This window comes from Brachyhypopomus gauderio, chromosome 1 (genome assembly GCF_052324685.1).
Source record: "Brachyhypopomus gauderio isolate BG-103 chromosome 1, BGAUD_0.2, whole genome shotgun sequence".
NCBI lineage: Eukaryota > Metazoa > Chordata > Actinopteri > Gymnotiformes > Hypopomidae > Brachyhypopomus > Brachyhypopomus gauderio.
In genome coordinates this window covers 7315464-7329658 of record NC_135211.1, presented here as the reverse complement: position 1 = coordinate 7329658, position 14195 = coordinate 7315464, and the positions used below count along the sequence as shown (strand labels likewise).

General features: G+C 42.8%; 1 protein-coding gene across 1 annotated transcript; it reads right to left on the bottom strand.

Moving 5' to 3' along the window:
* Nucleotides 1-3806: 3806 nt before the first annotated feature.
* LOC143527886 (uncharacterized) lies at nt 3807-12539 on the bottom strand. The gene is made up of 7 exons (XM_077023248.1): nt 12324-12539; nt 12004-12070; nt 11588-11889; nt 10535-10915; nt 9705-9842; nt 5917-5955; nt 3807-4295 (listed from the first exon to the last, which is right to left on the bottom strand). Exons 1-7 carry the CDS (start codon nt 12537-12539, stop codon nt 3807-3809), a joined length of 1632 nt encoding a protein of 543 aa, XP_076879363.1.
* Between the last annotated feature and the right edge of the window lie 1656 nt (nt 12540-14195).

Here is a 14195-nt window from a genome sequence, read left to right as displayed (position 1 = left end):
TTCTGCATTATGAGAACGCACCAAGCAAGACAGGTTATCATATACAATTTAGTCCACTCAGATACTGTGGGATCAGACTGTTTAGGGCTTTACACGTCAACAACAGTGTCACGGTACAGAGGCCCCCTGCTGGCTGCCTCTGTCAGCAGTGGCTGTATTTTTTTTGCTTTGTTGCCCGCTCTGGGCACGTATGCACCACAGCCCCCTAGTAATCACTAGTGTGTATGTGTGTGAGTGTTACCAGCACAGATGGGTAAATGCGGAGGACAAATTTTGATTGAAGTGAAAATCAAAATTGACAAATACGGCACATTTCACATTTATTCATTTATTATGTGTTCTGTGAAATAGTAGATTAGAATTGTAACTGGGAGCCAGCATAGAGCTGAAAAAAAAGCTGTAGATTTTTTTAGGCTACATTTCATACAAGTTGGAGTAAATTTTTTAGGTCATCCAATAAGAAGACCCTTACAATAGTCCAATCTTGTTTAAATAAAAGCACAGACCAATTTATCCAGCTCTGATGTGGAGCATACATGCAGAGGTGGAAAAGGCAGTTTAATTAATACTACAAATGAGAAATCAGAGTCAATAATAACACCAATTATTTTTGCAAGATTTTCAGGTGTTACTGAAAATTCATTGTAAAACTATAACAAACACAAAAGGATGTTGACAGTACAGAAATTACATTGTAATTACAGCATCGCTGTAAATAAACTTGAGAATGCTAACAGTTACAAAAATTAGCATAGGATATTAGCTTAAGGAAAGTAACGTAGTTAGCGTAGCTAAATCATGTCAATTAACTCAAACTCAAAATATGCTGTTTTATACATCAATATAGTACTAATGGACAAATCCAATTACAGACAATGCTAACATGTCTTCTAATATCAGATAAAATAGTAACAACACTTGACTGACTGAGATACCCTGAGATATCATAACCTCACTGGTGTAACATAATTTACTAACACTAAATAAATGCTACGTCCTGCTGCTACAGTAGGCTACCACCGGGTGGCTTCAACAAAAAGATGAAAGACATAAAAAGATTCACATGCTACAGAAGAGAATTATTAAATGATCACAGAGCTGCAAGGCCTCTGTACACATGGATCCTGGGTATCGTAGTAGGTATGCCATCACATACAGTGAAAACGCTGTGTGACGGGCGGGGTGAGCAACTAAAAAGGAAGTGATCACGCCAAGTCTTAGGGAAAAAGGATGGTTTAATAGAAAGTATGCAAACCAAAAACCCATGCAATATCTCCAAATTAAGGATATAATGACCAGCGGTCAACTGGTACAAAGACAAGACATATATAGGCAAACAAACGACCCTCAGGTGAGACGGATCACGGGCTCCGCCCACCTGAGGGACGCACACGACGTCACAAAACAACAACAACAGCCGCTGTGGACGGAGGCGACCGGTAGGGGGCCGTCTCACCATGACACGCTGCACATCTCACTGCTTCCTATTCCTCATTATTGAACATTATGGCGATTGCAGTTATGACGAGTGCAGCCTTCCTTGCAAGCAATAAAATTGTAAATATATTATTCCCAAAATTGAAATTCAGTCACCTATAAATGCCTATATAAAAAATCTTCCAACAATACCTAAGATAAACACATCACTATGAACCTGTAACAGTAATATGCAAGCATGTTACACATGAAGTCTTTTCTTGGACCCACAATGTCCATGTAGAATTACCCTCAGTGCGTTACAATTTTGTGTACTAACCCGCCAAACCCATACAATTAACATTAAAGAATAATGCCTTATAGCAGGGGTTCCCAGAAGTTTTCAGCTTGCGAGCTACTTATAAGATGACCAAGTCAGAAAGATCTACCGAGGGGTTGGGGGTTGTGAGGTGGCGAACAAAATTTGTTGAGCGGGGGGAGTGGCGAACGTAATTTGTTGAGCGGATTGCAGATTGGCTACCATTAATGTCAATCAAAATACAACCGTCAGTGCAAATGGGCGATTCATCTACTAATTTTTAATGTCACGTGATCTACGCACGATCGCGATCGACGTAATGAGCACCCCTGCCTTATAGCATTATTATGTAGTATGTAATTGGGACACACTGCTAGGTTAAATTAAACCTTGTGCTAGTGTTCATGGATTTATATGCAAAGACTGCTAGGTGTGAATACCTGCCTCTGTAACTGAATTCTGGATCTCCTGACTGGAGACCCTCAGTCTATCAGGATCAACAACCTTCTGCATACCTCAACACTGCACAAAGGTGGTCCCAGGACTGTGTGCTTACATATTTTTTTTTATTGCAGAAGCATAATCTCACTAGAAAAAAGCAACCTTCAACTCAAGTGAAGACATTTACGTAAATATTGTCTAATTTTATTGAAATTTTTATAAAGACTTCTACTGTTGTGTCACAGTGGGTCAGCCTGGACGCCACCAGAGGGTGGCGCCCACAATCACACAGAGCACGTCCACAACCACACAGAGCACACCCTCTCGTTCCCGGACACGCCTTCCATCACAATTACCAGAGTATTGACACCTGTCACCTAATCAGGTTTGGGCCGTATTTATTCCCACAGGTCGCACTGACCAGTGCTGCACATTCAGCCTGCACCCTCACCTCGCATCGCGGGAGAGTCTGCTCTGTCTCTGGACTCCCGTGCCCAGTTGGTTATATTGTGTGTGCTCTTCGTTTTCGTTTCCTTATTGCGTTTATTCTGCCTTGTGGCATTTCAAGGTAGAATCATTGGCAAGCAACAATGGAGGACACAACAGATCATGCTAGTGTCTGTATGCATCTCACATGGATGAGCAGGGATTCTGTCAAAAATGTTAAGAAGTTTGAAGTCTATAAGCTCTATATAAGCCTTGGTCTGAAAGTTCCTCTATTGCTGATGACATCTGTGTAAACAAGGCACCTCACTGGAAGTGCACAACCTGCAACAGCCAGAATTCAAGTTTGCAGTAAGCTAAAGTCAGCTGAGAATTTAGATTAATTAAATTGTCTTAGAAAACACAGAAGAAGCAAGCATCTGAAATGTGTGATCAAAGATTTTAATGATTAAAATTAAAGTTTTGCACCAAAGGACCTTAAAAACCCCACAGCAACAGAAGTTAAATGAAGCTGAAAACCCTTTGCCACCGAAGAGTAAACAGTAAACCCTAAAACATGACAGTTTGACACTAGCTGAGGTGTTACCCACTTTCGTGATACTTTGAGAGTTTTCTTTTACATTCATGCCTCATTGTGCTAAGCAACAACCACAAAAGAAAAAGACACACAGGGAGGAAAAGGAAAGCACAGCTAATTCTACACTGCAGGAAAGTTGACAACCTCTGAGACGCTGATGGAGCACTGGTTGATTTTACTGGTTTAACTTACTGGGTCATCTTACTGCTTGATCTCACTGGTTGATCTTACTGGTTAAAAACTGATTTAATTACTTAAGTTGCCCAGAGTTCAAGAGGTATAAGTGTATATTCTAAACTTTGCAGCAGTACACGGGCATTAAATAATGTTAAGACCTGGGAATACCTAGAGCATAATTAGGGGCAGGCATTATATAAATAAAAGTGATGATGATCCACGTGTGCTTTGCTCATGGGATAATGAGACATACAGCAGTGGTTCCAGCTCTATTCGTTGCTGCAGAACAATGTTTACAGAGTCCCTTGACCACACTGATTGGGAGCTTGGTCTCTCAAATGGATCCCTTGACTAAGATGTGGTACTGTTTTTTGTTGTTGTTTATTTTTTACTAAGAATAAATGTAACAAAAACACTTTATTATTTATTGCTTTAATTATCTACCCTGTTCTTGAGGTCATTGAAGATCTGTCCAAAATACTGCAGGTTGTTATTAATATGCAGCATCTTGCCACTCATCCGGTTCACGATTTCCAGGGTTCGGGTCCAAAAGGCCCCTCTATTTTCTTCCAGCAGGAAAGGTTTGTCTGGGTAGCTGATCTCATGACAGTCAAAGGAGAAAGACACGTACAAACCGGTGAGCAGCACGGCCTGCAGCTCCTCCTTGGTGGCCACCTCAGCTGAAACGATGTCACGACACAGCATGTAGAGGAAGACCACGGTGCCTGGAGTGAAGAAGCCTTGCTGTTGCCATCCTGTCAGTGTCAAGGAGCGGTCCACACTGCGAACACACTGCAAGGGCTCATGGGCAGAGAGGTCCTTCAGCAGACAGGAACGTCGGCACAGGAACTCACCCAGGCAGGTGAGCAGCTCGCTGGTGGAGGACTTCACAAGAAAACTACTAGGCTTGTCTGCACTGATCTTGCGTCAGAATGGTACATCTGGAGAACAAGGAGACCTTGGCCCGATGACGAAGAGGAAGGGTGATGGTTACCTCACCCCATCACCTCACCTCATGTGGGTCACCAATGAGACCTAACATGCTTATCTCATGTCACTGAAGTATGATGTAATAGTAAGCTAATAGTAAAACTGAAGTATGATGAGTAATCGTCAACTGTTGGGAAAGATTCAGTCTGCTGAAAAATACGCCCAATATGAGGTGGACTGAAAAGTATCAGCCATAGGCTTAGTGTACAATTTTTTAAATGACTAATTTTGTGCCAATACAAAGAATATTTTTAAATTTTGTATTTATTTTTTAGGCTACCATTTTTATTTTGTAAGGACAAACATTGAAAAGAAGAACACAAACACTTTGACTTGATGAGAAAGAGCCACACATGATTTATCACAGCACAGAATGTCATGGAAATGTATAATTGTGTTTTGCACATTTTAAATGTAAAAGAGTTCAAATAGCCTTTAAAGGCAGTGTTTTTTTCCTGCAGTGTTTGTTAAGGGCCAGTAAAGCTTTTTCATATAAATATCAACTATATGCCTCTTTTTCACCATCTCTGATCCGGTCACCCTAAGTGAACACTTCAGGAACCAGGAGAACAGATTCACAACACACAAGTATCAGGAAAGAGTTCTAAAGTTTAATGATAATATGTGTAGTTGAATACAGAACAAAACAGATGTGTCTTAAGACAATTTGGTAAGAATAATAAACCATATGTGTGATTGGTGTTCTCCTTATCAGGAGAGGAGGTACAGTAGACTGGATGTAGGGGGATGGAAAAGTCCAGGGAGAGAGATTCTAAGTGAGGTGCAGACACACAGATAAGGGAATGAACAACATGTCAGTGTGTTCTGATTAAGGATTTGCTGGGTGTACGTATGTCTGAAAAACATCTGGCACAGGAACATCTGTCCAGCGCAGTGGAGTTGGGGTGAAGCAGGGGGACCATAACAGCTGGAACAGGTTGAGACTCAGTAGCAGCATGATGTCAGGAGTAGGTTTACCTCATCAAGAGGAGAGACAAGATCATTAGACATGTCTTAGTACAGAGAAGTATAAATTAATGGACTATAGTGTGCAAGGCTCCAGCAAATCTAGCTATGGCAGCACAGCTAAAAGGGTGGAGCTAGAAAATAGCACAGGCATGAGGGATCCATGAGACATCAGGAATAGGTTTATCTGCAGGCAGAGGCAAAGAATAAGACATGTTAACATGAAAAACAATGTTTTTATATGAGGAGAGAGGTGCATTCGCCCACTAACACATCCAGGTCACCTAAAAAGAACACCATGAGTGACCTTAATCTTAAAAATGAAACACCAGAAGAGTTCTTAACCCATGTGGTGTAAATACTTGCCCAAAACATGCTCAGGTATGACCAGTTTTTTTGTTAGTATGATTTGTTAGGGTTGCATCTTGCACAGATGAAGCATGCGTCTAAAAGTAACAGTTCTACAGGTGATGCTTCTACAAAATGAATCACAAATCATTATTGACCCCCCTTTGGGTGCCATATGAAATGCCATGAACATGTCGCACAAGAAATGGTAGGCAAGACTTGGGGAGTGCTATCCTACCGTTGGGGGCAGGAATGGCCTCAAGCAGGCAGGCATGCCCTGTAAAAACAATCAAGAGATTTTTAAAGATATGCAACACACCTATATTTACCACCGTGCTCTTGAGGCAGGACCCTCGCCATGACCCCATTGCTCCTGATTACATCCAAGAACTTATTTCCAATTACGAACCCCCACATCCACTAAGATCACAGGTTGCTGGCTTCTTATTAGTTCCAATAATAGCTAATAAATAATAATAAATAATGAGGTAACAGCAGGGGGAAGATGAAATGGATGAAGGATCAACCCACTGCCCTGGCCCCTCTTACCACCCCAAATTACCCCCTGCTATGGTTGTATCACCACAGCCCTGGACTACCATTACTGACCATCAAGAAGTCTAGGACTCTTAAGAATAAGAATTACACAGATAACACATGTATACAAATATCGCACATATACGCAAATTCTAACACAATGTGCAAGTATGTTTCATTACAACAAATATAATGAATATAATGAACATCAAAACGAAGTTTGCAGCAAGTGTGATTCAATATATATTTTAGTTTACTTTTTAGCAGGATTCAGTGAATTGGCCATTGCATTATACGTACCGCTAACACATTTATTCTTTAGCACGAAAAAATATGTGTAAAATGCTCATGAAACACATATAAAATGAGCTAGTCAGTATCTGCTTTGCCTTTCGAAAATCCTCGTAGTTTTAGGCATATTAGTGCTAGAGCTGCATCCTCAGTGATTTGATGTATGCATTGATATTGATTATTGATGCATTTGAATAATAAAAGATGGATAATTTCTCTGTAATTTCTGGCACGAAGGAGAGGTGATGTCCTGGAGATCCTGAAATTTCAGCCTTGGCAGGGTTAATTCTACTAGGTCTGAAATAATACAATGTCAAATCAAGCAATTAGACAATAGCATTCACCCAATTTTAAATGATAGTTTTCTGTCTTTTTGTCAGACGACTATAGGCTATCTTGCTCTGAAAATGACAATAGTTTCTTTATTTAAAATTAGGGGTGGCCATAGATTAATTTTTTTAATCTAGATTAATCTCACTGAAATCTTGAAACTAATCTTAATTAATCTAGATTAAAATGGCTCAATCGGAATATGCGTGCTACCCAAGTAATGATTAAAAGTCCATTTTTGAGATAAGGGTTCTTAATACAGAGGATCTCCTGTTTCCAAAATGCATCAATGACTGCTTGAGAAAGCTGTTCTACTTTGATACTTGAAGAAAAAAAAACATGCTCAATAAAATGTAGGCTACTCGTGTTCAATGGTTTATTCAGTTAAACATGAAAATAGTACGGTATGCCTACATACTTTAAGAGGGCATATTCAGTCAAACATGAATTTGTAAGGTTAACTTAAATTTAATTTGAACTTAACAGGCAGCCAATGTAGGGAGGCCAACACTGGAGAAATATGCTCCCTTTTCTTAGTTCCAGTCAGGAGCCTAGCTGCTGCATTTTGAACAAGCTGAAGGCGTGACAGAGCTGATTGGTTGATACCCAAATACAGAGAATTACAGTAATCAAGCCATGATGTAATAAAAGCATGAACAACTGTTTTCATATCTTTAAAAGTTAAAATAGATTTGAGCTTAGAGATTTTCCTTAGCTGATAAAAACTGGTACTATCTGTTTATCAAATGTAAGTGTGGAATCAAAGAGAACGCTGAGATTCCTTACGTAGCTCTGAGTATTTATTAATAAAGGCTCCAGATGTTTAGCATTTGGTGTAACACTGTCTGGATAAAAAAAAATAAATAATAGCCTCTGTTTGGCCATCATTCCATTTTTAAAAATTATTGGACAGCCAAATTCTTATGTCCTGCAGGCAATGTCAATGTCGATGGGCCGCGTCTTGCAGAGTATCTGCACATTGTTGACCTACAAATTTAATGACTTAAGACCTCCAAGAATAAAAATTAAGACCATTACCATGGCAAAAACATGAATTCTCATGCTGGGCCCCTCCAAAGCTTTCAGGTAGTCCATGTTAATGTGAGACCTGCTTTGCCTTGCAAATTATTAGCACAATGTCTGATAAACACAGCCTCAAATCATCAAATCATTTGTGCACGATTGCAGTATTTACTTTTGAATTGTCATTTTTGAGAACCTTGCCTCAAATATGGCAATATCTCTACAAATATGTTGAAGCAAAAGGTAGGGGAATCTTTAAGGCGACATCACCAAGTTGAGGGTATTCCTGCATCAGCCCTTGGTTTTTTAAGTACATAAATTGATTTTAAGATGGATAACAAATAGCAAGACATGGCACACATGCACTTGGCAAGAGAACTAGAGTGAATGGCGCTACTGTGTGTATGTGAATGTTTTTATAGAAGAACAGTCACGGGTTCAAAATACTACTGTTTTAATTGGTATTTGAATTGAATTTGAAATGAAACTGGCTGATTTAGCCATGTTATACTAGTCCAACCATGCTTCTTTTTTACTGTGTGGTTAGACTGAGACTTGCGCTGTAGAAGTAGAATTGAAAATATTTTTTGTCTTTTTGGACATTAATAGCTTTTTCACTCCCCTTAGATGAAATTTAATGCCACTCTTCAAAAAAGAATGTAATTCAATACATTTAAAGACCTTAAAAATCTTTTATTTAAGCCTTTTAAAGGACCCGCCGGGACCCTGGTCTTGGTAATGATGGGCACCGAATTCCAGGCATCTTCCTGAGGTTGGGTGATGCGGCCTCCAGACGGGTGGGCCCCGTCGCGACCAACACGCCCGACTGGAGTCCTTCTTAGACAGGAGCTGCTCAGGTACCTTGATCTGCTCCCTCTGCTCCTCCAAGTTTGCCTCTTTGTGGATCTCGACGATGGTCTTGGGGCCCTGGTCACCCCTCCGGGGCACCCAGTTATTCTACCGTAGTTGGAAAGAGAGGAGCGCTTTCAAAATGCATTCAACACGGCAGCCACCTTGTCAGGATGGGCAATTAAGAAAAGCAAACCTGCAAAAGGAAAGCAGTCCAACCACCTCTGCATGACTAGCAATGAAACCTCCACACTCAAATACTGAAGCTGGTCAACGGCTGTTCTATAAACTATACTTGTACAGTAAGCATTCAAGTATAAATTAATGAAAGCAAGGAAACATTTGTAGAGACACTGAAGAAGTCCAACGGATGGGTGTGTAACACTTACCTGTCTGAGGTCCAGGACATCTTGCAGTTTGCAGCGGATCCTCAATGAGGTCTTCCTCGCGTTTATTATTTTGCTTATGTAGCTGCAATAGTGGTCCATTTTGGGCTGATTAGTCAAAAACAAGACTCTCGTTAGCATGCTTGTGGCTACCGCCTGGTAAAAACTACCGCCAAGAGTTAACAGCCAGGTAGGAGGAACATAAGCGCATGATACCTTGGCCTTCTCGATGTCCTTGCCAATGGTGGAGAGTAGGATGCAGAGACACTCTAGTCTTTCCTCGCTGTGGCTCTTCTGGAGCAGCTTGACTATACAGTCATGCAATATAAGCTCCGACAGCATCTCCACCTTAAACAGCTCCCCGATAAACTTGATGTTACCGAGGGAACGGTGGCGGGCCTCGTCCTTCATGGCGTCCAGCTCCTCGATCAGGCGCTGACGCTCCTCATCCTGGCGGGAAATATCGGGGGTTGGCGTTAACACGAGACGAGGCCCGGATATACGGCACATTTAACACAACTAAAACGACTGGACTTCACTCTAACAATACACATCCAATGATGTGCACTTGGAGGGAAGGTGCACTATCAAGATGGTGAGACTGTCGCACCTCTGATGCGGCTTCCAGCTCCTTCTGCTTGCGCTCGTTGCTGTCCTTGTCCTTCGCAAACTCCTTCTGGCAGCAATTGAGCAGCAGCCTTCCAAAATTCACTGTGCCTCCTGACTTATCAGAGGTGGGCACTTTCAGCTGGGTACCATGAAGAGCAAGCAACAAGCACAAGTGAATAAGAGGTTTTTTCATGACTAGCAACATTAACACATGTAGCCAGGGTGCAAATTTTGCTTTCTGACCTGTGTGCAAATTTAGGATAAGCTTGAAATATCACTGCTCAACACATACTACTTTAACTGCCATCACAGATAAGAAAAAGTTGCCTTTTGTTAATTTATGTACATTGGCATCAGTCAGACAGTCAGTCAGTCAGTCAGACGTACAGACAGACAGACAGACAGACAGACAGACAGACAGACAGACAGACAGACAGATAGATAGATAGATAGATAGATAGATAGATAGATAGATAGATAGATAGATAGATAGATAGATAGATAGATAGATCTCTTCAGACACACTAAATTATGCCCTTTCATTATTCTGTGTCCTTGGCCAGTAATTGCACAGCATGGACAGAGGACACAGATCAAAGCAGTTCATTCCTCCCTTTCTGACCAATCAGAAGTCTTGGGAGGGCAGTTGCTGTTTCTGAACACTTGGTGAAATGCATGCATTACAGTGTCCAGCTTTAACAATAAACAAAACATGAACAACCTCCTGAACTCCTCAGTCCCATTGGTGCAGTTTAGCTGCAGAAACACATGGGACAAGATAGAGGTCACATGTGGAACTGGCCATTCGCGCGTGGGCATGTGCACACTCACCATCATCAGGCAGCGACACAATTTAGCATAAGTCACGGAGAACTTGGGCTCAGAGATGGCCTTCTCGTATACGAGATCGACGACTCCCTTGAGCCGCTCCTCCGTGTCCATGCTCAGCTCCGTCAGCTGCTTCATCAGTGGCTGGAACATCTGTGGCGTGAGCTTGTTCAGGATGCTGCGCACACGTCGCAGCAGGTCCAGGGTCTTGGCCACCTCCAGGTTCTCCTCGTCAGCTTCAGCCTTGTGGGCGCGCACCTTCTTCATTGAGGGCCTCCACGCCTTCTCCGCCTTGTTCAGCTGGATGTCGTTGCTGAATGAGACACTGGTGATGATCTTGCGTGGACTTTTGCGCTGGCACTGTGAGGACCTCGAAACTGGAGGCTGGAGGGGGGGTGGGGGGGCAATCTTAATTAAGACAATCAGCTCAACTAAGTCCCCTATAATTCACACTAAGGGTGTAACCAACAGCTCCAAGTGAAACTAGCATAAACCAACAACACCAGCATGGCTAGTAAACAATCTAGACTCTAGAGCAAATCCCATGATGCTCTACAATGTAGAATGTCCATTTACATGTGCCTTTAAAGCAGGAGTGTCCAAAGTGTGGCACTCATCTCAAAAGACGAGACATGATATTGGGTTCACGATAACGAGACGAGACTTTTAAATATTTTTAAGAAAACTTCAAAGATGACAAATATATCTGGAAAAATAGTTTTGGCAAAGTCAAAAAATGCTAATTCAACAGGTTTCTCTCCTGTATGACAGAGTCTCTTAAGACTCATTAATGCAAACAGAGACTGTCCCAAAAACAATTTCTTCAAAAACAATAGAGTTGTATACATCCCCACTATATCTGCCTTAAATATTAGTGAGGATTGCGCTCTTTGTCTGAATTTCCTCCAACTCTGACATGACATTACCCCTTGTACATGTTCAACTATGGAAACTGGTCGAATAGCAATGGCAGCGACTGCAATTTTGGCTTTGGATAGACATTTGCCAAATGTAGATGTTTTCAGCTTTCGGCCCATCAGCAGAAGTAGCACATACCTCTGGCTCCAAAGGGGCCTCAACAGGCTCCTTCTCTGCTTGGGGCACTGCTTCCGATACCAATGGCGCATCCATACTCTCACCCATCTTGGGCTCAAGAGCAGGGATGTCTGCTGGAGGAAGGTCCGTCAGAGGAGGTGGCGGGGAGGCAGACGCTCCGAAATCGGAGTCTTGTCCAACAGGCACTGTGCTCAGTGGTGAGGCCAGTTGGAGACCCTGGGACAGGTTAGGCTCCGTTGTCAGTTTTGAAGGAACCACCAGCTCGGGCACCTTAGATGGAGGCGGGGGGGTTGAGGCAGCTGCTGGCATAGACACAGGTTTCCCATGATCATCTGAACAAGGTGCAATTTCAATTCGGTTTCCAAGTTAATAAAATACAAAAACATGATATAATAACATTAAGAAAACACACTTACCGGGTGGAATCACTACAGTAGCTGTAGGTGGCGTGCTTTCATCATCGGTCTGCACTGCGACCACAGTCTGAGGAAAAGAGTGGGGAACATTGTCAAATTTGGAGCAATTACAAACATTTTAACGTAATGTAAGCATACACATAGGCCTTTCGTATTGAGCTCAGCTGAATGGGTGTGGGCGTAGATGCGTTTCTTGCCCCGGACATAATCTCTTCCGTGACATCACATCCACCCTGTTTGGGGTCTGGTATTCTAATCTGTGGGACATGGTTTTTGGGAGTGAGACCAGGTTCAAGCAGGCAACCTTTCCAGCTCCTCACCTGCTGGCACTCTCTCCTGCGCTGTTGGGGCAGGGCATACTGAGGGGGTGGGGCCTGCTGCTGCAGGGCAGAGCTCAATATGATGGGCCCTGAAGACTGGTACTGGTCCTGCGTAGGGTAATACGGCACACCTGGAGGAAACAAGGCACAATCAGATAACACCTTAGGCTCCACCCCAATGTGGAGAGGGAAAGGAAGTCTTTTTTTCTCCTTCATTTACACTGGCCATTTAACATTTAACAAAATCTATGTTGAGTTAAGAGCCTCTCCTCACCGTACGCAGAGCTCCAGTCAGCATAGGTGCCGTAGTAGAAACCCGTGGGCTCATTGGCTACAGGGAACTGCTGGGGCGGGGCATACTGAGGGGGTGGGGCCTGCTGCTGCAGGGCAGAGCTCAGTATGATGGGTGTAGTTGGCCCTGAAGAAAGGTACTGGGCCTGCGTAGGGTAATAATACGGCTCACCTGGAGAAAACAAGGCACAATCAGATAACACCTTAGGCTCCACCCCATTTTTTTTCTCCTTCATTTACACTGGCCATTTAACATTTAACAAAATCTATGTTGAGTTAAGAGCCTCTCCTCACCGTACGCAGAGCTCCAGTCAGCATAGGTGCCATAGTAGAAACCCGTGGGCTCATTGGCTACAGGGAACTGCTGGGGCGGGGCATACTGAGGGGGTGGGGCCTGCTGCTGCAGGGCAGAGCTCAGTATGATGGGTGTAGTTGGCCCTGAAGAAAGGTACTGGGCCTGCGTAGGGTAATAATACGGCTCACCTGGAGAAAACAAGGCACAATCAGATAAAACCTTAGGCTCCACCCCAATGTGGAGAGGGAAAAGAAGTCTTTTTTTCTCCTTCATTTACACTGGCCATTTAACATTTAACAAAATCTATGTTGAGTTAAGAGCCTCTCCTCACCGTACGCAGAGCTCCAGGCAAGATAGGTGCCATAGTAGAAACCCATGGGCTCATTGGCTACAGGGAACTGCTGGGGCAGGGCATACTGAGGGGGTGGGGCCTGCTGCTGCAGGGCAGAGCTCAATATGATGGGTGTAGTTGGCCCTGAAGAAAGGTACTGGGCCTGCGTAGGGTAATAATACGGCTCACCTGGAGAAAACAAGGCACAATCAGATAACACCTTAGGCTCCACCCCATTTTTTTTCTCCTTCATTTACACTGGCCATTTAACATTTAACAAAATCTATGTTGAGTTAAGAGCCTCTCCTCACCGTATGCAGAGCTCCAGTCAGGATAGACCACAGGGAACTGCTGGGCCAAGGACACGTACTGAGGGTAGTACTACGACACACACACACACACACACACACACACTAATCATTTCAGCTTGGAAAGGTAACAAGGTGTTTTTAAATTTACGTTGAACACTATCATTAGCATTACCTGTCCAGCTGGAAGGAAGTAGGCAGCGTCCTCGGAGATGGGGAACTGCAGCTGCTGTTGAGAGTTCATCATCTGGGAGTTCTGGTTTATTACTGAAATGTTTTAAAGTCAGAGGTTTTGCACTTAAATCAATTAACAGTGACCACGCTAAAATATGAATGACAGCACATTAATATGAACATATGGCACTAAACCACAAAATTGAAGAAATATACTCTCCATGTTACACTACAGAGAATTTGTTGAGTTAAAATAATGAGCCATCTTTTGCGCCCGAGCAGTCTCAAAACCCTGTAGACAGCTCCTCGTGAAAACATTGGTGTCCCGCATCACAGAAGCGCACATACACACAACTGTGCTGTGTGCACGCTTTTGACTGCAGATGTCACACTGGCTTTGATTTTATCGTCGTGGATTACCTCGTCTAATATTACAAACATGCAGTCTCTGACAGTTTCAGAATCAGTGAAGG

Bases quoted from the DNA above. Each gene is read 5' to 3' on its own strand.
- LOC143527886 (XM_077023248.1), bottom strand. From the start codon at position 12,539: ATGAAGGAGAAAAAAAGACTTCCTTTCCCTCTCCACATTGGGGTGGAG. The intron at 11,890-12,003 runs GTAAGTGTGTTT...TGTCTATGCCAG, and splicing joins TACTGTAGTGATTCCACCCG to CAGCTGCCTCAACCCCCCCG. The intron at 9,843-10,534 runs GTGAGTGTGCAC...CATGGTACCCAG, and splicing joins TGTGTCGCTGCCTGATGATG to CTGAAAGTGCCCACCTCTGA.